Source organism: Radiomyces spectabilis (genome assembly GCF_025331425.1).
Source record: "Radiomyces spectabilis strain NRRL 2753 chromosome Unknown BYT42scaffold_12, whole genome shotgun sequence".
NCBI lineage: Eukaryota > Fungi > Mucoromycota > Mucoromycetes > Mucorales > Radiomycetaceae > Radiomyces > Radiomyces spectabilis.
Genome location: NW_026251937.1, coordinates 48,590 through 71,258, shown reverse-complemented (window position 1 = coordinate 71,258; position 22,669 = coordinate 48,590). Strand labels below are relative to the sequence as shown.

Sequence of the window (22,669 nt, the reverse complement as noted above, 5' to 3'; positions counted from 1 at the left end):
ACCACGATTTTATATGATAAATCCCTTTTATACATAAAAATAAAAAAAGGTCATACAGTTGAAAAAATAACACAAAGGGGATATGACTGTGATATGTTCTCTGTTATGACTAAAAGGAGCAATCTATTCATCCAGGGGAATTATTACATACTCTTCTTCGTATGTGTTCTTTTTTTTTGGGTCTCAATTCCTTATCTAGTATTATTCCGGTCGCTGATTGGGGAAACTGCCGAGAACGACCACATCCAAACAGAATTGATTCAATTCTTTCACGGCCTTTTGTACCTCTTCGTTCTGAGCATGGCCAGAACATTCAACAAAAAACACGTAATGCCAAGGTCGCTGTCCACTCGGACGCGAATCGATTTTAAAGAGATTGAGTTGATGATCTTTGAACACTTTCAAGCCATCGCATAACGCTCCCGGTTGACGATGATCGACGGTGAATCGGATCAAGGTGTGATCGTCAAGGGTCGCATTATCGCTCGAAGTACCGATAATAAGGAATCGGGTGGTATTGGCAGTTGCATCTTCAATATCGCGAGCCACGACTTCTAATCCGTATAAACTGGCACAAATTTCGCTGCATACAGCTGCGGCTCCAGTTTCCAGTGCTGCTTGCTGAGCGGCTTCGGCGGTGGATTTAACAGAGATACGTCTGGCATTCGGCACGTGTTGAGAGAGCCATTTCTGCGTTTGACCTAACCCCTAACATTTTACCCACTCCACGTGTCAGTTCTGGTTTTTTTTTTCACTTGAACCTCCCTTGCTTCGTGTTCCAGCGGGTTTCCCTTTTTATTACCTGTGGATGGCTGTAAACCTTGGTGATCTTGTCTAATGCGGTATTTGACAGCAAGCATTGATGTACAGGAAGATATGTTTCTGCTCGTACTTTGACAGGTGTATGGATGGAACAGTCCAATGACTCCACCACGGTTCCGTACGTTGAATTCTCAAAAGGTACAATACCATAAGTAGCTCGACCCTTTTCTACCGCTTCAAACACATCTGCAATTCCAGTGATGAGACGTCATATTCAACCAATCCCCACGCCCAAAGATCAAAAATGAACCGTGAGTGTAGAAAAAGACGTTTTTACCTGCAATTTGTTTTTGAGGCACATAGATGACACTGTCACCCAAACGTTCATAGGCTGCTTGATGTGAAAAAGTACCGGGAGGTCCGAGGTAAGCAATAGACACATCCTTTTGAAGGGCAATCGAAGCTGACATGATCTGGCAAAAAAAAAAAAAAAAAAGTTCCGCCATTTTAGCTTGTACACAGAAGCTCCAGTAAAAAGTCGACATGTTTACCTCGCGGAAGATGGCATGAAGCGCTTCACTTTTCAAGGGGCCGCGATTCAAACGTTCAAGCTATAAAAGGGCAGTTGAATATTCACGTGCAGCAGGTGACAGTCAAGGGCGGCGGTTATACCTTGGCATAGACCTCCTTTTCTCTGGCAGGCATATATACATGAGTTTCAGAAGGTGATTGTACCCTTTACAAATGGAAACGGTTAGGTTTTTGAATATAAGAGGTGGGTCTTCCCGGCCATGGTGATCATCAATAACGATGAATATGCTCACTTTTCATCAGCTTGGCGTTTGGCAGCGCCAATATCGAGCGAGACCCGGGCACGCTCATTGAGAATATTGACCAGAGTTGTATCGAGAGAATCGATCTTTTTTCTTAATGAAGGCAAGTCTGACATGTCAAATACAAATATAAGAAAAAAAAACGCGGCGGTTTCTGAGGGGGTTTGAATTAGTCTCTTTGGGTCAACGGCAAAGCCTTTTGCAATCCCGCATACAAAGTTGACTCATCAGTAGAGGCCTCTTATTGGGCAGCCCCGCAGATGGAGAAAAAAAAAATCGGTGCGTTCACACTTCAGAACGATCCATGAAATAAAAACCCGATCCAAGGAGTTCTTCAGGGGCATAATCGAAAAAAGCAAAAAAGGGAATAAAGAAAGTTAATAACACTTTGTGTCCCTCAGTTTGGAACCTATTCTTAACTCCTTCCATTCTTTCTCTCTTCCCTGTCTTTGCTCTCTCTTCCTCTCTCTCTCTCGGTGTCTATTTCTCTGTTCTCTCGAAACCCCCTATTTTTTTTTATTTTTTTTTTTATTTTTTATGTGGCACCCATGAAGGTATCAAAGAAAGAAAAGAAAGCCACACAACACGTGCGAAACAAAAAGATCACCATGGCCACTGATGCAAGCGTGATACTTCCCTTTGCTTTCTTGAGAAACACCACCACCCCAAAATGTCCCTGTTCACACCCAACCATTCTGGGAAGCCAACCATTGGAACGAGAGTGCAAAGATATCAATACACCATGAGAATAATCAACGTGGGAGCCGTTGATTTTATTTTATTTTTTTCAGTGTTGACGTACTGATAAACATTTATAAAGGACGAGGAAAAAGAGATAGAGGATTCTTCCTGACATTCTTTCCTTTCCGACTAATCGATTCGAGCCCCGCGAAATTCTTTCATTTCTTGCCGTGTAAATTACACCTCGTTAAGTCAACATGCATCACGCTCTTGACTCGATTTTCGCTCTCATCTTCTTTCTCTTATTTTGAGCTTCATTCTATTTCTTTTTACTCTTTTTTTTTTTTTTTTACCATTCATTCAACTAAAAATTGAGGTTCTTCCTTGCTGGATGTGATCTGTCTCTTTGAAATCACCTTTCTTTTTGCATAAATTCTTGTCATCATGAAACCAACAAGTCTATACTTTCTGCTACCTCTTGTTTTCCATCTTGATTTTCCTCGCCAGGCGGCTGCAGTACTTTTGCCACCAAACGCACGGCATCAATCGAACGTCGCAGCTTTTGTTCAACATTCTCAGACTCAAACCAACGACCAAGTCTCGTCGAGAATCAGCTTGTAAGCCATCCACTTTGTGGTCGAGTTCTCTCTTACGGCTCGGTAGAGTGCATAAAAATACGATACTCATTCTTATGAATAACAGGATTTCGTCTGAAAGGAGATGGAATGTTGTGACAGGGTCACTTGCCAATGCCAGAGATCCACCACATGATGCTCTGTTTTATCGAGAACCTTTACTACGCGACATAGAAATTGGCTATTCTCGAGATGAACCATTCGTGCCCGTGAATGGAAATGTTCCAACGAATGGTCATCCACCAGCTTTGTACAACCATCTGCAAAAGCGGGGAAATGGATCGACATTCACGAATCAGCCACATAACGGTGCTGCATTCAATATCATTCACGTTATGGCCGCTGTGCTCGGTATTATAGCAGCTACAATCGTCACTATTGTTGTTTTCATCATGTACCGTCGCCGCCGGAGAAGACAGGCCCGGCGAACCGATGATACCGAAAAATCCGCATCATCGATGGTGGGCGTTCCCCACCTCTCATCCCCGTCCCCCGCAGCTGCGTCAACTCGGTTAACACAGTTTGTAAATAATTACTATTATGACGAACGTCAACATGCTGTGGAGCCCGATTCCAATCCACTGAACACAAACATCTCTTCCGATACGGCGTCAGGCGCGAGTCCAACCATTGTCACCCCATCCATGCAACAATACAGGTTACAGCTGAAATTATTACAGCGACATGACGAACAACGACAGAAACAACGACCGCATCCAGGGCCACCGTCTCGTTCTTCGCAGCCGTTGGACCCACCGCCACCTCCATATGAACTTTAACCCAGCAGTTACCTTTACCTTGTTCTCTTATCTGTACAACTACTTTCATCTTGTAAATAGCATATTTATCTTTTTTCTTTTTTTTCTCTCATACTGCATCAATAGAATTCTCGGAAGATAAACTGCAGTAGCATGATCTGACTGTTTGTTGTCCAACCTTGAACCTTATAAAGCACAAATAACTTGATTTCTGACAATGCAGGTTTTTTTGGAACTTTCTATTATTCTGCCTGTCCGGCTTATAGTTCCTTTGACAAATCTTGCACACACTCTCTTGTTCGGATTCTTCACTACAGAAGCATGGCGTTTGTTATCCAAATTGATACAAGTGGTGTTTCCCTCTCTCCCCCCCTCCCCCCTTTTTCGCTCCCTCCCCCCAACAAACAAAAAAATAATAATTCGTACTTCGCACTTTTTTTGCGATCGACTAAATCATAATGATGTTAAGACAGAAGACAGATTGCATTTCAAAACATAACATCAATAGACGCTTTTTACCAGGTCATCATGTGATTTTATTGACACTCTCGTCAAAGCGAGGCTTATCATGACTTTCCATTCTTGGCAGCTGATATAAATTATTGAATGAAGCATAACCTCCAAATTCTGTGCGCTGCATGCAGCTTTTTCAATAATTAGGCAAGTATGTTATGCATGGCAAGGCGTGCCATAGTAGCAACTGTCAGTGGGAAATTCCATTGAATAATTACCACCGCATATTACATTTCGTTCTGCCCAATGATCATATACGTCCTTTATTCCTTGATCTCAATATGAGTATCATCAGCCAGCATGGTATCATGCAGTAACTTATTTATCATGATCTCTCTAGTTTTCGAAATTGATAAATGTATCGATAAATCATCCTTCACATCCTAAAAAGCCATTGCACATCAGAGAAGAGAAAGAGAGGGAGTCTTGGAAGGGTCAAGAAGCGTATAGTAAATTATAGTGTAACCGTCTCAGCAGCTTTTAATCTTTATAAAACATTTATGCAGTATACAAGTACATATTAGATGATAAATTAGGCCAAACTCAGGGCGGCCGCAACAGCAGCAAGAACCGCAGCTCCACTGGTCAGGGTCAAGGAGGAGGCACCACTCTGGCCGTTGTTGCTGTTGTTACCACTGTCGCCGGAAGTCTCAGAAGGCTTGGAACCGTCGGCATTGATACACATGCTCTTGTTGAAATTGGGAGCATTATCAACCAAAGTAACATCAGAGCACTAGAAAAAGAAAACAAGAGACATTAGCGTGAGATACAGAAAATTAAAGTTCAACAAATGTAATTAAAAAAAGTTACCTGGTAAAGCTCGCCGTCACCACCGTTGAAAATGATTTGCAAAGTAGCATTGGCACCATTCTTGGCGTCAGAGACCTTGGAGAAGTCCACGGGTAAGCAGGCTTGTTGAGGGTAATTGCGCTGACCAGAGGCAATTTCCTTCAAATTGTCACCGGAGAAATCGGACGCGGTGGGGTTGCCATTGACCAGCACCTTGACAGAATATTGGTATTGAGGATGACCAGCATTGATTTCAACGAATCCTCCTGATAATGGGAATTCCGTACGAGGACCGACCGAGTCAAAGGATCCACAGGGAGCGGTCGGTTCTTTGGCATGATCCATACCACGCGTTTGCGGATATGTCAATTGGAAATGAGCATCCGCACCCTTCAACATGCTGAAGAGAGCCATCATGCTTAAGCAAAGAGCAGTAATACGGGCCATACTAGAGATTATGTCAAAGAATCACAGGTGGGGATAAGGAACAAGAGGGAAAGTAAAGCACTGTGATGCAGGAGAAAATGAACGAAATTGAGAAACAAAAAATCAAGCCGTCTTTATAAGCTCCTCCAAGTGCGAGATTTTCGCTCTCGATCGTCATTTGATTGGACAAGTCTTAAAAGCAGTCAGTTCAATTTCTCTCATTTGATCCGAAAAAGCGCGTTAAAATTATCCTTTGGTTTTGCTATTTCATACTTTAGTCAGCTTGGTTGTTTCCTCTCCCCTCTTCTTTTTTTTTTATTCTCGTTTCACTTTTTACCTTTTTTCATTTGATTTTCGACCATGGATATGGATATGGGCTCAATGGATTCCGAGGCCACCCCGCCTAACATGAACGCACCATATGCCAACACACTCGCGGGATTGCTTGCCGGATTTATCCTGCTATTGACGATCCGTTGTTGGTTCTTGGTAGCATGGCGACGAAGAAACCCATCCACATGGGTCGGCAGTTGCTTCACAAGATTGGACCCTATCATTAGAAGCTATTGTTCAGCCGAACGGCGTGTCATTAATGCTTGCTCGTACACTGTATGCGCTGGTCGCCAACCACTTCTTCCTCCTTTGGGCGCTTTGCTGATTGCCATCAGCCTTATTTCCGCTGTCCTTCCGCTGCTGCTCGTTCAAACCGACCTCAAAGTGAATTCCAACCGTGCCGGATTTTTGGCGCTATCCATTGTTCCCTTTTTACTGGCTTCCACAGGGAAGAACTCGGCCGTCAGTCTTTTGACGGGGATTTCTTCTGTTCGTTTGAACTGGCTTCATCGTCTCCTTGGCACCGCCCTGATACTCCTGACAACGGTTCACATGGCTTGCATGCTGTATGCTTGGGGAAAGTTTCCTTCGTTTTTGCAATCTCAGTTGGAACTGAACAAAGTGCACTACGGCCTTGTCGGTTACGGGTCCTTGTGTGTGGTTGTCCTCGGCAGCATCTACCCCGTACGCAAGTACGCTCACGAAGTGTTTCTGGGAACACATTTATTAGCTTTTGTGTTTCTTGGGGCGATTGCAAAGCACACTCCCTACGCGCTCCGCTATTTCTTTGCAGGCCTTTTCTGCTACGTCCTGAATGCCCTGGCAGGCTGGTTTGTGAAATCCTATTTGGCCCGCGCTCGCATTGAAATCCTTCCAGAACGTTGTACCCGACTTACATTGCGGCTTTCGAGTCCCATGGTCCATCATCCCGGACAACACATTTACGTATGCTTGCCTAGCATTTCAAAGATCGAATGGCATCCTTTTACGATTACCAGTACACAAGTTGATAAGGAAGGCGCTTGCGATACCCGTGTCGAGGTCCATGCGTGCGTACGCGGCAACTTCACGCGAAAGCTGTACAACACAGTCTATCCCGATAAAGAATTGGTCGCTTTTGTGGCTGGTCCCTGCGGCATTGCTCACGATCATTTGAAATCGGCCACCATGCTGCGCAATGAAGCCGTCGCCATTGTTACGGCCGGAGCCGGCATCACTTTTGGTATGCGGCTCATTCGTGAATTGGCTGCTGCCTTGTTGACCCCGTCGGAAAACGACACGGCCATCCAAACGGGGCCGGTAGTCCTTGAGGACATTTATTTCCTTTGGTCTGTCCGTCATGAAGAAGAATTAGCCTGGTTCAACTTTGAGCTGCGCCAGTTGCTTGCCGATTTTGACAAGGCCTACCAAATAAAGTCGTCCAGCATGCCTCGATTACACATTCAATACTACATCACCGGCGGCTCTACCACCGACGCCGGCACCCCTATCGAAAAATACGACGATTTGTCTCTGGCGGCTATTCCCAAAATGAACGACCGCAGTGAGCCTTCCACCGTGGTGCCTACCGTGTTCCACAAACAGCATATCAATGCCCGTTGTCTCATTACGGATCTTTACAAGCCAGAATCGTCATTCGGGCTTTACGGTAAGTCAAATGATAATTAAACCCTTGTTCCCGCCGCTTGATTATTCAACTCCTTTTCTTTTCTTGATAGTTTGCGGGCCTGCTGGGTTTAATGCAAGTTTCAAGAACGCTGTTGCGGGAACGAAACACAACTCTCAACTCTTGTTGCACTGCGAAGATTTCGAAATCTAAGTTTTTTATTCCCCCCCCCCACCTTCTAATCCCCCCTCTCCTCGTGCCCTTTTGCTTACCCGCTGCTTGTCTCCTTCGACTTTGCCCTGTATCATACAGATGTATTTACCTTTTCGATAATTTCCCATAAGCCATTTCTTGTTTATTCATATCCGTTCCCAGTAGTAACTATGTATATTATTTATGGCGCCGCCATAGCTATCAAATGCTGTTAAACAGCCACACAGCATCAATAAAACCTTTGTCTCTTTTATATCGCATTATTTAGTGCTATGAAGAGCTGCTTTTACAGAAACAAAAAGAAAGAGAGAGTAAATGCTTTCCTTATTACTCATTGGAAAATAAATATGGTTTGTTTTTAAGTATACTCTATGATATGGCGTTTCTAGGGCCATAATATGGACTGCTTGAGCTTATAACCTACTCTTTTCATGAATCCGTCTCTCTTTTCTGCTTCTTCAAAACTACAAGCCAGGGTTTAGCATTTGACACATGACACATATGCCCAATCAATGTATATGACCATCATCATACCTGACAATCGGCTTACGAGAAATAAATTTCTCTTCATCTTGCAAGGCATCTTTGTAACCACAAGCGGTAGCAATTTTTGCAGCAATTGATTCAATTTGTTCCCGACAATTCATAAGACTCGCAGGCTCTGAAAGCTCTCCAAAAACATTCTGTCGAACGGCTTTGAATATCAAAAATGCCATATCTTGGCTGTTCATCAACGACGTGTCACTGTCCAAATTCCTATCTTGATCACTGCCGGCGACTTCTGAAGATGAAGGTGATACAATATTGAGGTCGGCCAAGTGCTCATTGCGCATGCTGCCGGTATTCCATCGTACGAGCTCTCCGTCCGTTCGATAGTATAATATCATTCCATAGTTCTGATCGATATTACATGAAGCTGGGGCAACCGTCGACAAAATGTACTCGCCAATTTGCAATCGAACGATTGTGTCTAACCCTATACGTTTGAACTGCACGACTTTTTCCAGACGATAATTGTAACTGCACAAGTAGATGGCACTGTCCGTCAGCAAGAGTACTTTTTCTTCAAACTTTTTGCTGAGCCTTCAATTCAAGGTTAGTTCATCACGTCACTACAGGCGGCTGAAGGGGATTATACATACCTCTTCTGCTCTTCGGCCGGTGCCAGCAGAGTCCAACCTGCAATTTGCTTTTCATCATTGGCAATGACGATGGCGCTGCTGATTTCAACTAAAGATTAAAAAAATCATTTTTGCATCAGAACCAAACTCGCAATTAAGCTCAATCTGTTTCTGTTTATTACTGGCGTCGGCTCTGACTTTGGCCCATCGACGTTCCGTTCCAGGCTCGGCTGATCTTAGCACACTTTCGCGCACTTGACGTAAAATCTCGAATGTATGGTAACCTAGGGATGATTTTAGTAAAAAATGCTACAGCTTGGTTTTGTAGGTCTTCCTTTGTTTTTACCCAAGATATAATCTATCGCAGCTTGTGTCCAAAAATCCTTGACTGTATTAAAATATACACGGGCCAAGGAATTGGAAGCATCATTCATGATTCCCGTGATGTTCCGTTTTCCCGTTCTATATGCGCATGAGTTATTTGAGAGATACCCACGTTATTCTTTGCTCTTTATCTTACCGGGTAAAGTCACCCTTCAAAGCACTGGTGCCAGCATACATTCGCGAGATAATGTCTCCATTGTTAGCCCAAGCTGCATGAAATAAAAAATCAGTACCCGGTTGACCGACTGAGCTCTGTCTCTCTATTACCATTATTAAAGATCCTATCCAGCTGCCCATACTGCTTGAGGCCTTGGTTTGGCAATTCCGTTATTCCCAAGCGCGTGAGCTGTAATTGAAGCATACTGCGGCCAAATGCACTCTAATATTAAGAAAAAAAATGAGTGCATGCGACGAAAAATGGCGCTTAACTTATTGTACCTGAACAACGTTGGTTCGATCTAAACAATCCATACAGTTCTAACATGGAGGGATTAGACATGCAAACCAATTGTAAATATCAATGCCAATATCAACTTACTGTACGAAATACGCCTTGCTGTCGGCAATACACAGTATCGTTGCCCTTCCACATATACCTATGATTTCTGTTAGTATACAACCAAAAAGAAAGACTTGTCTAGGCAGCAAGAACAATTTACGAGATTTTGGACAGTTCGCCTGCTAAGCTTGTTCTCAATTTATCGATGTTTTCAAACCGCATTCCCTTTGTTTCACGATGGAAATCGAATTCGATGTATCTATAAACACGATTCAGTCAGTCAAAGAAAGCCAACCAAAACTCGTGAATAGATCGATCTACATGATGTTTGGATCTCCCTGTTGTTCTACGTGTCTTCGATAAGCTGATCCAACGATGGCTTCTCTTCCAGTCAATTCAGTTAAATTGACAATTACTTGCTTTCCATAAAGTCGCTCCTGTTTCGAAAAATGCCTTGAAAATGCTGCTTGATTTTCTTCGTCGTCGCGCTCGAGTACTGGAATAGGATGCAAGCTGTACGGAGATTGACTCCAGAATATCGGAACTGAACATATCCTGATTAACAATTTATCGGTTCAATGATGTGCCGTGAACTTACCGGAACCACGGGTTTGAACGAACGATGTTACGTATTGTATTCCATCTTGCTTTTGATTGCGCAAAAAGAGCAAGAAAAAGAAGTATTTTGAGTCAGCAGATTCCCCATACTTCACAGCTACTAACATTGCGCTTTGCAATTACCTTGAAAAATACCAACTGCTCTGTTTCCACAAAGTTTGCAACATTGCCATTCTCGTCAATACCTCGTCGCTGATAGCGCATCCCTGTCAACGGTCGCGGTTGAGTTATTTGACCCTCAATTGTAGTCATGAAAAATCCCTGGATATTACCAGCTCTGTCTCGACTTCGTCGCGAGATTAACACAAACTCGAATTCATACTCGTCAATGACACAATTCTCAGTTTGTATATATCCTTGCATGACCGGCAAGATCCACTCATCCAGCTAGATAACATTTACTGTCAGCAAGAGATAAGGTAGAAGACGGTTACCCTCAATTCCACTCACCTGTTCAGCAATCAACGGCTGACATAAATGTTCGTTCCACCAGAAGCGCTTGTCCGCCTGAATACAATCCGTTTAGCGGGACGTGTGGGATTCGTCAAGTTGTTAGCTGCTCTCACTACGCTTACCTTTTGCCACAAGTGCTCTGACAATGGCTGGTTAGGTCGATTGTCTTCAGTTCGCTGAAAACTGTTGGTGATATCTTGATGGATGCGCATTAGCATAATGGTATCACGGTTGAGAGAAAAGTCGTACATACCGCAATCGTATGAAAAAATAAATATTTGTCGACTAAACATTTCAACAATCTGTTTCACAAGACGCTGCTCCAACAATGCATCCTCTAATATATTTGCAATAGTCAGTTTCCTCCGGGCAAGTAGCAAGTTTTAGCTGAGCGCTTACCCTCATTTCTAGGTAAAGGTTCTGCCGGCAATGGATCATCGATTTCGTCAATGGCTGCTGGTTGTATGGTATTATCCGGATTGGTATGTTTTCGCAAAAATGGGATCTTGAAGGGTGGGAGTAACGGCGCAGAACGTTTGAGAATCGAAGGGGGTAAACTGCTGCTTGCGGGAGCGGTCAACGGTCCAGATGAGACTACAGCTGAGTTCTCCACTGCTGCGATCTCGCCAGGAATTTCACTCTCGCTTTCCGAATCGTCAAGCGCATCAGGCAGCGCTCGCGTCTGCATTTTTTAACAGTCAGTCTACGTCAGGGCGGTTTTCATTCATGTCCCTGTTACCTTTTTGTCCAAAGTTTCTTGCGCGGCTATCGCATCAAATTTCAGGCACGCAATCTGCTCAATCGCAAAAGTAGCATGCCCACATAAATATCCTCGAAATTGTGTACGAGTAATGACTATCAAGTATTTCTCTGTCGAGCAGTGAATAAACCCGTTGCAACCAAAAAGACAAAGACTAGGGTAGACGACGATTTACCAAATGCACCTTCCAAAATGCCGACTATCCCAAAGATTTCATAACTGCGTATGATCGACTCTTTGTTATACGTCCCTACGGCAGCCAATACTGTTTCTCAGCCCAGTTACCAATTTCTTACTCTACACAAGGTGGTAATACCTTGACGCCTCATTCGCATGTCTTTGAATGGAATACGTAATATGAAACCGTGCTTCTCGAGGATGAATGCATCTTGAGATACATGGAGTTTCATGGCAGGTGTTTTGCTGGATAGGTTTGGCGAGTAAGCACTGGACTGTGAACCGTTGCAACTCATTTTATGCAATAAAATTCAAGTAAAAGAAACGAGATAAAAGGATATTTGGTTGGTTGTCGTCAACTTGCCATAAAAGGGACCGGTGCTCCAGACTCGAGTGGAAAAAATGACAAGATCAATCAAAAATATAGGAATAATGATGATATTTTGATGAGAATAGAAAGATACAAAATAATAGGAAATGATATACGGTGTTTTCTTATGCTAATTGATCGTCTTCTTGTTGTTTGGTTTTCTCTATACGATGATGCGGTGATGGCTCGTCTCCTATGGTTACCATCAATCTCACTAATCATATTGACGTAATCCCAAAGCGGGACACACTTGCCTGGCTTTGATTTCAAACACTGCCAAAAGGCGGAGAATGGTTTTGCCACATCCATAGGCCACTGTGATATGCCGATCAGTAGGTCTTCCAACTGATCGTTGCAACGAAGTGATTTCTGTTTGACCGCTGGACCATTGCTAAATTTGTTAAAGACGATATCTGTAGGCGCATTGTGTTCCTGTTGATCTGCCATGGTAACCGAAAAAAAAAATGGAATGGTGAAGAATGCACAGCAGGAACATTGGTCTTTTTGTCCTGTAATTTATTTCTTCCGCAAAGCCACCAAATTTTCCAGCATTGGCAAGAATCAAAGGCGGGGCAGCTTTGTCGGCTTTTCATCCAATTTTATGCTAACTGCGCAACTCTTCTCCATGGACTTTGAAGTAAGGTCGCTTAATCGCTGAAATAAAAGAACTTTTAAAGTGAATAAGAGTCATTAGTCGTTGGTCGATGACACCCAGCCCTTTAATGTTCTGTTACTGGATGCTGCAGTCCAAGCTTTCTATGAAGGCGATCCGGCTGTGGTATGTCGTTTATAAGTACAATATCACAAAAAGCAATATTTTCAAACGAGTTATTCTTAGCATAAGAGGACCGAAGCAATATTGACCAAATTTCAAAATCATCCCGATTCCTGGCGAGTGGTAGATCAAATATTGAGACAATCGCAGAGTGTCCGTACAAAGGTTGGTGTACGACCTGTCAAAAAGAGCACTGTAATTTTTTCGTACCCATGGATGATAATGAGTTGGGGGTATGCATTAGTTTCTTGCTCTTCGTATCTTGGAAACTTTTGTGGTAGTACGGTGGAATACGCTACCAATAGCAGATAGGCTAGGTATGTGTCAAAGTGTTGCAAGGGGAAAGTCAGATTTTCAAAGCTTATTCCCCAACATCTAGTTATCCGCAATTTTATTGTCGAGATCATTGTGGAGTTATCCTCTAGAGAATCTACAATGCATTCCGAGAGAATATATCTGAACAAATTAGATATGGTTCTCGTACAGGTTGGTTGACCATGAATTATGTAAAATATATTTTCGTTAATCAATGTTTTTCTGTCCGATCCAGATTCTAAAGAAAGATTGGCCACAATACTGGCCCACCTTTATAAGTGAGATAGTTGAAGCAAGCCAAACGAATCCAAGTTTATGCGAGAATAGTATGCGGATCATACGTTTATTGAGGTATGAGTTGCATCATGCATTATTGCTCTCTTCTCTTTTTTTTTATCTGATCAATCTCACCACGGTAGCGAGGAGATCTTTGATTTTTCCAGTGATCAGATGACACTCACCAAAATGCGAAAGCTCAAAACTCAAATGATGGAAGAATTCGGGGATATGCTGGAATTGTGCCAGCGAGTGCTTCTCAGTGACATACAGATTCCTAGCCTTATTCAAGCGACTTTGGAGACAGTGTCTCGTTTTCTTGGCTGGATTCCCGCAAGTTATGTATTTAGGACAGACCTCATCAAGGGCATTCAACCAAAGGTAACATGGCAGCCATCGCCTGGGGACCCGGAAAACACGTCGATAACCCATTGATGTGTCTCAGTTGTTTCAAACGCCCAACGTGCGCAACATAGCCTTGCAATGTTTCCTCGACATCATATCTTCCGATTGCCCTAGTGGGTGTGAACCTCGCTTAACGTCCTTGTTCGAAACTGTCATGGAACTTTTCCGTCAAACGATCCCTCCGGAAGCTGGTAATTGTTTTTATCAAGTGTATCAAATTATCGGCCACTGTACTAATACGACTTTTAGAAATCGTAGCTCTTTACGAAATCGCCAAGCTGGAAGACCAGGATTTTATCCAAAAGCTCACGCTATTTTTTACGACGTTTCTGGAAAACCATCGAGCAGTATGTCAAAAAACGAAAATGGCTGTTGGAAAGACCGTGCACGTCATTTATTTTTGACTTGTAGATAGCCGAGCAAGTTCTGGGCTTAGACATCGTATTTCAAGCTCACTTGTATCTGTTGAGGCTATCTCAAATCCAGGAGACGGATATTTGGAAAATATGTCTAGACTATTGGGGGAAAATAGTATGTCAGCGTAAAACACCACATCCACCACAACGATGCTTATACCTCTTTTTGTAACATAATCAGGCCTACGATATACAACAGCAGCTACATCGACAAGAAGCGAGAGGAATCTTGGATGGTTACAAAAAAATCTTTGTAGATCTGCGACGAATTATTATGGAACGAATGGTCACCCCAGATGAGGTATGCTGCTGGAAAGTGATGATGTTTTATTGGTTGCAGTCTATTTATATTTGCTTAGGTTCTTATAGTGCAAAATGATGAAGGCGAAATTGTTCGCGAATACGTTAAACAAAGCGATAATGCCGCTCTTTATACCTCAATACGGCATGTCGTGTGCCTGCTAACAATCATGGATCCGGAAGATACAGAGGTTGTCATACGCAATAAGTTTGCCAAGGCAGTAAGTTGAAAGAAAACTTTTGTCCATTTTCCTGGACCAGCCACATTTTCTGGATCGAAATAGCTAAGGTTGTGATTCTTGTTCAAATAATAGATACATACAGAAACATGGCGCATCACCGAGCTGAATAAAGTATGCTGGTATATCGGTTCAATCTCGGGGGCGATGGATGAATCAAGAGAAGATTTATTTCTTACGGGCATCATGAGAGATCTCGTTCAGCTGGCAGACAATATGAAGTATAATGTGGATAACGAACTGGCGATTGTTTCCTGTATACTGTATATTGCAGGCCAACATCCACGTTTTCTCAAAGCACACAAAGAATTTATGGATTATGTCATGGCCAAGGCATTCGAACTGATTCACTCACCACAAATCGATATCCGTGATTTATCCAGCGATGGATTGCTCAAATTTTGTCAAGGATGCAGAGAAGCCATTGTTCAAGACACAGCTGACTCTATCCCAATATGGCTCGAAAGATTTGTCACTGCGTTGCCGGAACTGCAAGGACTTTTGAACATTCAGCAGGTAAAGAGCTCACTGCGGTTGTGGGTTATCCGATAATCTGCTAAATTCGCTGGCTGTTGTAGCTATGTATCGTCTATGAAGCCATGGGATACATTATATCTGGAATGACACACAAACAACAGCAAGAAGCATGCATCGATTTACTCATGAAAACTTCCAGAGAAGCTGTAAGTATGGCGAAAGAAGGGCCAAGAAAAAAGAAGGACGAAAATCATGCATTAACGATATTAAATAATTTTTAGTGCAAGACAGTTTTTAATTCGCCTCAAAACCAAAACGACACAAATACATTGAAATGGATCATCGATGTGTTGAAAATCAATAACTCTGTATGTCAAGCTATCGGGCCCATTTACGCTTCGCAATTCCATTTCATCTTCCAATATCTACCCACATCATACCATTTAGCTGTGAACAACGTACAGCATCACAAAGGTAATATATACCTGCGGTCTACGTAAAATCAGTACCTTATATATCATTGGGTTTTTTTTTTTTTTTTCAGAAACCCTGGATTCCGGTTTACTCAAATTATCGCGACGTATCAAACAGGAAGCGTTGACATTAATCGACACTTTCATCTCTTCTTTGGAACACCTTGATAACATGGATGGTGCGTTTTGGGGTTTCTATAATGAATTGTGCACAGATTATCAACAATGCCCACCTCCCGTACGTGAAGTTGCCGTCATCAACTTGACAAGCAATATGCTGGAGAAACCTATTGTAAGCTGCTTCATAGGGTCGCCGCCGTCGATGATTGCCTTATTCACTCGGTTGAAATCAATTAAAAATAGACCGTACTGCGGACCGAGTTGCTGGATTTGTTGTGGGAGAAGCTTTTCCAACCTACTTTATTCATGGTCAATCAAAATTTTGTCGATTTTCCGGACCATCGGATAGGGTTCTACAAATTACTGCGTGGGCTCACCAAACAATATCTTGAGGGTGAGCGGAGCGGTGTTTACTTGCCAAAAGAATCCGACACTGATCAGTCCTTTGAATAGAGCTACTGAGGATGCCAACCCAAGCTCTCGATCTTTTGATAGACAGTCTTCTGTGGGGGATCAAGCATACAGCACGAGAAATTTCTCATGTTGCTTTGCAGACTTGTTTGCAACTGATCAACAAAATGGCGCAGTTGGAAGACGAAGACGTTGCGAGCGCCTTTTATGAAAGATACTTTGTTCGAATTCTACAAGATGTACTAGTGGTGCTTCTGGACCCCGATTGTCGCAACGGTAAAATCAAAGGATTCAAAATATGTATGCCTCAGTGCCGCTCTCTAACATGATGTATAGCCTTCAATTATCAAAGCCAGCTCCTTGCACGCATGTTGGAGTTGGTCCAAGAAGGTGAGATCTATACACGCATATACGATCCAAGTACGGTGGGAGACTCTTTCATGTCCAATGCTGCATTTCTTCAAAATCATGTCAGAGAACTGTTGACGGCTGCGTTCCCACTGTTACAAAAGTGAGTGATTCATGCATTGTATTAATGACAATCTTCCCTCCCTATAACGCATGAGTGATATAGGAATCAGATCGAGGTGCTTGTGCTTGGCATGTTCGAGTACAGTGGTGATCTTCAGCGGTTTCAAGACGATATTCGTGATTTTCTTATTGATATCAAGGAAGTCAGTGACGATGTCAGTGATTTACAGGGTCAAGAAGAGGAAGCGGAACTTGAGCTGTTGCGGCAACTTTAAGGGTTATTACTGTCAACATCTTTGGTTGCGCCACCGCTTGACAGATTTTCACGAGCTCTAGTCGATTTTCCCCTGCTCAGCAATTCCCGTGTCGATAAAAAGTTACGAAACGGATAAAATACATGCAAATTTCGTTACTCAAAACTACCTAGGAGAAAAATTTATTTTTACATTGATGGGGGTGGTTTGCTGCTTTGAGATCGGCTATGGTCATCATTTTCCTTCGCATAATGGGAATGTTTTTCCAACTGTTTATTAATTTACAAAGTGGCCAAGATAATCGTGTGCTGAGCTCCGGCTGCTGCTCGTAATACTTGATGTCCTTCGAGTTTCTGGCCCGTTAACTCCGTAGGCACGGCTTCGTCCTCATCGGATCCATTACCAAGAGCATACATCTCACCAAAACCCCATGTGTAGGCTTTGCCTTGTGTTGTCACAGCAATGGCATGGTTGCTACCGCTGCTAACCTGGCGAACTTTGGATATCGCGGGTATCTTGGTGGGATAACCAATGGCGCGTTTAAATTGCGATGTATCCTGTCCTTCCTCATGTGTGTGAAGTTCATCAATCATCGACTGTGGCAAACCAATCTGGGACGAGTCCGCGCGACCAAAACCGTAGATGTCGCCATTTTCCAAAAGTACAAGCGAATGGTGTTCACCAGCCGTGACCGACTTGATGGGACCTTTTCCTTTCAATCCTCGAATGATAGTAGGCACATTCACAGTATTCGGCGCGGTGGGAGTTTCTTTTGTCAATAATCCACATTGTTGGAAGTTATTCAAGCCCCACACGTAAAGGTCGTTGTCGTGACTCAGAGCGAACGAATGGTAAGAACCTGAGCCAATCGCTTTGATGTTGCGTAATGCCATAGAAACAGGTACCAAGGCGTTGCGCTTTCTTCGCTCGATGACACGACGACCAAGCTGTCCTTGTTGTCCATTACCCCATACAAGCACACGTCCGGTGTTCGTCAAAGCGAGACAATGATCGGTACCGGCAGCAATATCAACAATGGTGTATTTCTGCAGTGGTTCGAAAAGAGCAGGTACACTTTGAACGCCTACGTCGGGAGAAAATCCAAGGACACCTTCTGCATTCTGAACAACATCGTAAGCTCGTCTTGTTCGGTGTAACGGTTAGACGTTAAGGCAAAATACTCACTCGATAGGTACCCCAGCTGTAAACATGTCCCTCTGAAGACAGAGCAACCGATACCGAGTCACCGCAAACCACTTTAACGACATGGACTTCGTCCAGATTCTCCACGAGGCCAGGTTCATATTCTTCGCCTGAACGGCCCAAGGCTCTTTGATCGTTGCATCCCCAGCTCCACAGCTACAACTCACGAAGAGCCGCTCGTAAGACTATAGTCCTTTTTGAAATTTTTATATACGGTCTCACTCACCTGACCAGATTTGGTCAAAGCAATAGAATGCATGCCTCCACAAGCGACGTCGACGATTTCCTTGTCGTCGAGGACTTTAAGCGGCATAGGTCTTTTGCGAGTCAGCATTTCATCGCCCAGTCCTAACTGACCGGTGTCTCCGCTGCCGAACACAAACACTTTCCCGATAGTGGATTGTGTGTCTGGTAAGTCATTGATAAAACTGCTAGCCTTTCGACGCAACAGAGGTGTCCGTTGCAGATGGCCGTTTTCTGTACGCGTTCGTTTTACTGCTGTGTCCACGGACTCTGTGGTTTCCTCGATTTCGGGACTGTCTCTCTTCACTAGCAAGCCGTCATTGTTATTGTGTGTGTTTCCTGTCTGCGGTCACTGAATGAAAACTTACAATTCCGCTTACTCATGGCTTCTAATGGAGGGATAACGAAAAACCAAAAAAATGGGCACAAAAAACTAATAAAATGAGAATAAATAAGACTGAACCTGGAGGCCGACGGAGTTCACATTGTGAGAAACGAGCACCATGTCGGGTCGGAGATGCAATGAGTTGGTCGACACGGCAACATTGAGAAAGGAACTGTTGCGATGGTTGGCCAAGTAATTTATGGAAAAGTACAAAGCAGTTGCAGTATGAAAATCATATCGCTTATGGAGTAAATGAGTACACATTTAAAAGGATTCTATGCAACCATCCTATTGAGCTTAGATAACACGATAAACAACATGCTATAGTTCGTGTTGAGGTTCTTTACTGGCAGGCGCACAAAGCTGGTGAATCCATATTACTGGAAGACTGGGATATTGATTGGTTTAACTAGTCTTGGACGTTTTGGCCCACTGTTAATCCACTCAAGCTGAGTGAGACCATAGGCGTATCGCTTCGGATAGCTTCAATAGTGTTTGTATCGTTATTCATTTTGACTAACATATAGTCGTTGCCTTGGGGCCGTGGATCGAATTGCGGCAAAGTGACGTTATCTTGTGAAAGCAGTCTGACCGCACCTACCAAACCAATGGCGAAAGCAGCTTGCTGATTACGATTCCGTGTTGCGTAACCTCTGCGCCCGGCAGGACAGTTTGGATTGATGCATCGGACTACACCAGAGACTTGCTTCGTTTTTCCATCAGGTAATCTTCGTTTCGCTAGCTCTGTTTGTTGGAAACAGAATACACAAGTCTTCGATGAGCAAAATTCATTTGTTATGGCGACTGTCGTGTTTCTTGAGTGTCCTGTCCGCATCTTCTTCCCCCCTCTTCGTGCATGGCCTCTGATGCGACAGCCCACACCGGTTCCAGCGTTTCCAATGCACATCACTAAGTTCGTTGGAACATTTTGGCGGTCATTTGCGCCCATTCGCTTGACGCCAGCATCGCATAGGCTCGCTTTGTACGCAATGACTGCGTATATGCTATTTTCTTGGAGTTGCGATTATGATAAAAATTACGCAATGTGTCGCTTGCATCTTCTTGTAACTACAACAATGACGGTATGAGTTTAGTATATCCACTTGCTTCAAGAAAAATCTGCATACTTTGAAACTATGCAATGCTTGTTGCTGCGTCCAAGCTTGCGAAATTGGGTTACGGCTCAACATTTATTCAGTGCTTTTGATCGAAGGACTAATCTATTTTCCAGTCAGTCAGCCATTCTCCAGATGTGAATAAAACAATACTCTTTTTAATTTTTCACGTCTTCCTCTGTATCTTCTTGCAAATGAGATTTCTGCGATGTTCTTGGCACAGATTTTAACCGGTTTCGGAAGGAACAGCTCAGAATCGGTAAGAACGTCTCCTGCTTCGACATCAGCGCAAGTTTCAAGACAAGCGTACCTGTTGTATAACTGCAAGTGCCTGCTGATGGTCTGTATGGTCAAAGGCACGGTCCCGACATTGTTTGAATTCCGTAATCCGTCCCGGAAAAAGTTACGGCATGCTGTAACTGGCTGATATCCATTCGTTCCGCTTCATCCATGCGTTGAGGAAAGGCTACTGAAGGCACGGTATCACGTTTATTTCCCTCGGTGGGGTTTTGCTGGGTTGTATTAGTTCAATAATCCCTGATTCAAATGTATAAGATATAACGTACCTGGCGTTGCAATAGATAACGCTTGTTCTTTGTCTTGCTTAAAGTTTTCCTGCATTCCAGAAGAACATAATTCTCCCTACGAACCGCAGCCTTCTTGTCTTGCCACCTTGCATAATTTTCATCAGAACGGTTATGATAAAATTGGTCCTTCAAAATCCTCATCTCCTTTTGGACCTTTCCTCTGGTTGTCACGATCTGCTTTTGACGTTTTTGCAGGCTATCGATTGTTTCGCTCAAGGAGTCGATCTGCTCCTTAATTTAGTCGTTTTGTACCGTCGCGGGAGTGGGCTGTGCTTTCTTACGTTCATGACGTTTGTCGTGTAGCATTGGTGGTTTATCCGTGCTCCTTGCAAGTGTCCATGCCAATCCATAGCCTTTGCATATCTTATGGATCTGTCCCAAATCAAATATGGATGCAATGACACCAATGGGATACTTCCGCGCTTCCACCAGGGATTGGATTGGATGGCCGTTTTCCGAGACGAATTCATACATGCCTTTTTGCGAGCCAAACAATTCGTAAATGCTAGTTTCGTCAAGATGTAGCACAGTCTCCGCTGAAAGAGAGACTGAGGGACGAATTTGTTTTGTGAATTTGCTGTATCCCGCCAGACGAAGGATCACATTAGAAAGTCTGATAAAGGGTAAGAGGAGGGTAGGGTGCTTTTGCAGCTTTCCGCTCTTGGGATAATAAGGTGCAAGTTGGTCTGAAATCAATGTAATGACTAGGTATTCCTCGTCCGTCCAGGAGATAGTTCGCGGTGTGTGCTTCTCAATACGCGATTTTGTGCCAGTTCCATCAATGCTTGATTCCGTAATCAACTTCTTGACCACCACCGATCTGGTGGTAAATGCCTCCTTGGATGCGATAGCAGTAAGCTCCACTGCGATTGTTGGCCACGGATTCATCTATTTGAGAGCCTACCGAAGTAAAGTTCAATTCGTATTATAGGCGCGGATCTGCTCACGGAAATCTCTTCCTTCTTCGTTGTCGCTATGAAGGAGACGCGCGATCGTTGGTGGTGTCGGCTCCGAAGGTGGAAACACAACGGAACCTTGGGCACAGCAGAACTGGAACTGCGGATTGGAGATGGACCCGGACATGCGCTGTTTGAGCCACATGTGTGCCTGACAGAAAGTGCACACGACATTCATGCGTCCCAAGGTATGTCTACTGGGGAGTCGGCATAATCAGCAGATGCAGATATTCTACGAATGCGTTCCGCAGTATCATTGTCGTTTGCTTCCCTTACAGGTAGTGTCCTCGGATTCAATGGGCAAGCTGAATGACTACTTCGCTGATGCCCCAATTGCTGACACGTAGAGCAACAAAGTTCTACCGATCCTTGGACCGTAGCAACACTGGGTTGTTGGGCGCGTCTGGGATTGTTGGGACAGTTTTTAGAGGTCGAGCGAGCGTGTCCTGGCAGACTGCAAGAAGCGCAAAAAACGTTAAGAATGACATAAGGTATTTTTATGAAAGAACTGAAAGAATGATCAAATAAAAGAGTTAAGAACAGATCAATCTAGCCGAGTAATGCGTTTTGTTAAATTGTTAATCAAATCGATGAATCACGGTATGCCCATTCAAAAAATGGAAAGGTCCAACTCAACCATTGCAGTAAATCATGTGATTCGGTTCGTTTTACCCAATCAGAAATGTTTGTTTTTCAAAAACTTTCCAATCAAAACCGCCAATTTAGCTGAAACCGAATATGACTGATTTGTGACTGAAAATTAGCGCGCATAACTTCGCAAACATTTTACGCCCCGGGCCCTCCCCCACCAAAAAAAAGAAGGCAATTTTTATAGCGCGATGAAAAAAAAAGCAAGATACAGCACCATATGATTATACTAATGTCATTATCATCACAATGACCTGTATTTGCTCATTGGGGGCAGTTACGCTTGATTGAAAATATTACAGTTCGCATGCTATGCATAATGTAAAAAAAAAAAAAAAAAAACTTTTGTGCGAAAAACATGCATAGTGAAATAGTGCCTCCAACCAATGTTCATCGTATCAGAAACGGACGAATCAACTAAATAGACCAAGCTTCTAGTGCTCAAGTCAAACCACTACCGTATAACAAAAATTTAATCCTCCACTTTGACTGTGAGCACGCGGTGTCAATTCACAGACCAGACGCTATGTCGATTTCAACCACGATGCTGTGGTGACTATATAAACCATTGTGCAGTATAATACATAGATCCCAGATGTCCGTAATTTGAGAGTCCATGTTAATTGTTACCACGGCAAAAAGAGGTTTATTCCTTCTTTGCTCGATAAA

General features: G+C 43.4%; 9 protein-coding genes across 9 annotated transcripts; 3 read left to right on the top strand and 6 right to left on the bottom strand.

The window, feature by feature from the left end:
- Nucleotide 1: 1 nt before the first annotated feature.
- BYT42DRAFT_581856 (Prephenate dehydratase-domain-containing protein) lies at nt 2-1,953 on the bottom strand. The gene is made up of 6 exons (XM_051569639.1): nt 1,587-1,953; nt 1,435-1,498; nt 1,314-1,373; nt 1,100-1,235; nt 803-1,008; nt 2-708 (listed from the first exon to the last, which is right to left on the bottom strand). The coding sequence occupies exons 1-6, from the start codon at nt 1,709-1,711 to the stop codon at nt 202-204; spliced, it is 1,098 nt and encodes a 365-aa protein (XP_051419913.1). The 5' UTR covers nt 1,712-1,953; the 3' UTR covers nt 2-201.
- A 659-nt stretch (nt 1,954-2,612) lies between these two features.
- On the top strand, nt 2,613-3,875 carry BYT42DRAFT_647590 (uncharacterized protein). Its single transcript, XM_051572712.1, has 2 exons — nt 2,613-2,893; nt 2,979-3,875. The coding sequence occupies exons 1-2, from the start codon at nt 2,721-2,723 to the stop codon at nt 3,688-3,690; spliced, it is 885 nt and encodes a 294-aa protein (XP_051419912.1). The 5' UTR covers nt 2,613-2,720; the 3' UTR covers nt 3,691-3,875.
- A 695-nt stretch (nt 3,876-4,570) lies between these two features.
- On the bottom strand, nt 4,571-5,492 carry BYT42DRAFT_581852 (uncharacterized protein). The gene is made up of 2 exons (XM_051569638.1): nt 4,993-5,492; nt 4,571-4,915 (listed from the first exon to the last, which is right to left on the bottom strand). The coding sequence occupies exons 1-2, from the start codon at nt 5,416-5,418 to the stop codon at nt 4,715-4,717; spliced, it is 627 nt and encodes a 208-aa protein (XP_051419911.1). The 5' UTR covers nt 5,419-5,492; the 3' UTR covers nt 4,571-4,714.
- A 167-nt stretch (nt 5,493-5,659) lies between these two features.
- Nucleotides 5,660-7,794, top strand: BYT42DRAFT_581850 (uncharacterized protein). The gene is made up of 2 exons (XM_051569637.1): nt 5,660-7,378; nt 7,449-7,794. Exons 1-2 carry the CDS (start codon nt 5,758-5,760, stop codon nt 7,547-7,549), a joined length of 1,722 nt encoding a protein of 573 aa, XP_051419910.1. The 5' UTR covers nt 5,660-5,757; the 3' UTR covers nt 7,550-7,794.
- A 140-nt stretch (nt 7,795-7,934) lies between these two features.
- BYT42DRAFT_616881 (SacI homology domain-containing protein) lies at nt 7,935-12,378 on the bottom strand (the record flags this gene model as incomplete). Its single annotated transcript, XM_051572119.1, has 20 exons — nt 7,935-8,013; nt 8,084-8,626; nt 8,692-8,779; nt 8,853-8,954; nt 9,017-9,132; nt 9,191-9,263; nt 9,322-9,433; nt 9,493-9,531; nt 9,593-9,650; nt 9,714-9,812; nt 9,875-10,097; nt 10,152-10,200; nt 10,295-10,377; nt 10,444-10,558; nt 10,622-10,678; nt 10,747-10,961; nt 11,024-11,306; nt 11,364-11,494; nt 11,560-11,583; nt 12,135-12,378. The coding sequence occupies 20 exons, from the start codon at nt 12,376-12,378 to the stop codon at nt 7,935-7,937; spliced, it is 2,733 nt and encodes a 910-aa protein (XP_051419909.1).
- Nucleotides 12,379-12,506: 128 nt separating this feature from the next.
- On the top strand, nt 12,507-17,039 carry BYT42DRAFT_581840 (Crm1-F1). The gene is made up of 20 exons (XM_051569636.1): nt 12,507-12,568; nt 12,626-12,709; nt 12,770-12,871; nt 12,951-13,023; nt 13,086-13,192; nt 13,257-13,372; nt 13,441-13,678; nt 13,743-13,893; nt 13,952-14,049; nt 14,114-14,233; nt 14,300-14,419; nt 14,478-14,639; nt 14,733-15,173; nt 15,236-15,340; nt 15,416-15,608; nt 15,679-15,899; nt 15,971-16,121; nt 16,181-16,414; nt 16,475-16,649; nt 16,713-17,039. Exons 1-20 carry the CDS (start codon nt 12,533-12,535, stop codon nt 16,882-16,884), a joined length of 3,099 nt encoding a protein of 1,032 aa, XP_051419908.1. The 5' UTR covers nt 12,507-12,532; the 3' UTR covers nt 16,885-17,039.
- BYT42DRAFT_581835 (regulator of chromosome condensation 1/beta-lactamase-inhibitor protein II) lies at nt 17,017-18,765 on the bottom strand. Its single transcript, XM_051569635.1, has 4 exons — nt 18,678-18,765; nt 18,293-18,615; nt 18,049-18,222; nt 17,017-17,984 (listed from the first exon to the last, which is right to left on the bottom strand). Exons 1-4 carry the CDS (start codon nt 18,691-18,693, stop codon nt 17,145-17,147), a joined length of 1,353 nt encoding a protein of 450 aa, XP_051419907.1. The 5' UTR covers nt 18,694-18,765; the 3' UTR covers nt 17,017-17,144.
- Nucleotides 18,766-18,796: 31 nt separating this feature from the next.
- BYT42DRAFT_83600 (uncharacterized protein) lies at nt 18,797-20,140 on the bottom strand. The gene is made up of 2 exons (XM_051572862.1): nt 19,822-20,140; nt 18,797-19,762 (listed from the first exon to the last, which is right to left on the bottom strand). The coding sequence occupies exon 2, from the start codon at nt 19,641-19,643 to the stop codon at nt 19,104-19,106; it is 540 nt and encodes a 179-aa protein (XP_051419906.1). The 5' UTR covers nt 19,644-19,762; nt 19,822-20,140; the 3' UTR covers nt 18,797-19,103.
- BYT42DRAFT_83559 (uncharacterized protein) lies at nt 19,931-20,981 on the bottom strand. The gene is made up of 3 exons (XM_051572861.1): nt 20,678-20,981; nt 20,376-20,621; nt 19,931-20,321 (listed from the first exon to the last, which is right to left on the bottom strand). The coding sequence occupies exons 1-3, from the start codon at nt 20,864-20,866 to the stop codon at nt 20,160-20,162; spliced, it is 597 nt and encodes a 198-aa protein (XP_051419905.1). The 5' UTR covers nt 20,867-20,981; the 3' UTR covers nt 19,931-20,159.
- Between the last annotated feature and the right edge of the window lie 1,688 nt (nt 20,982-22,669).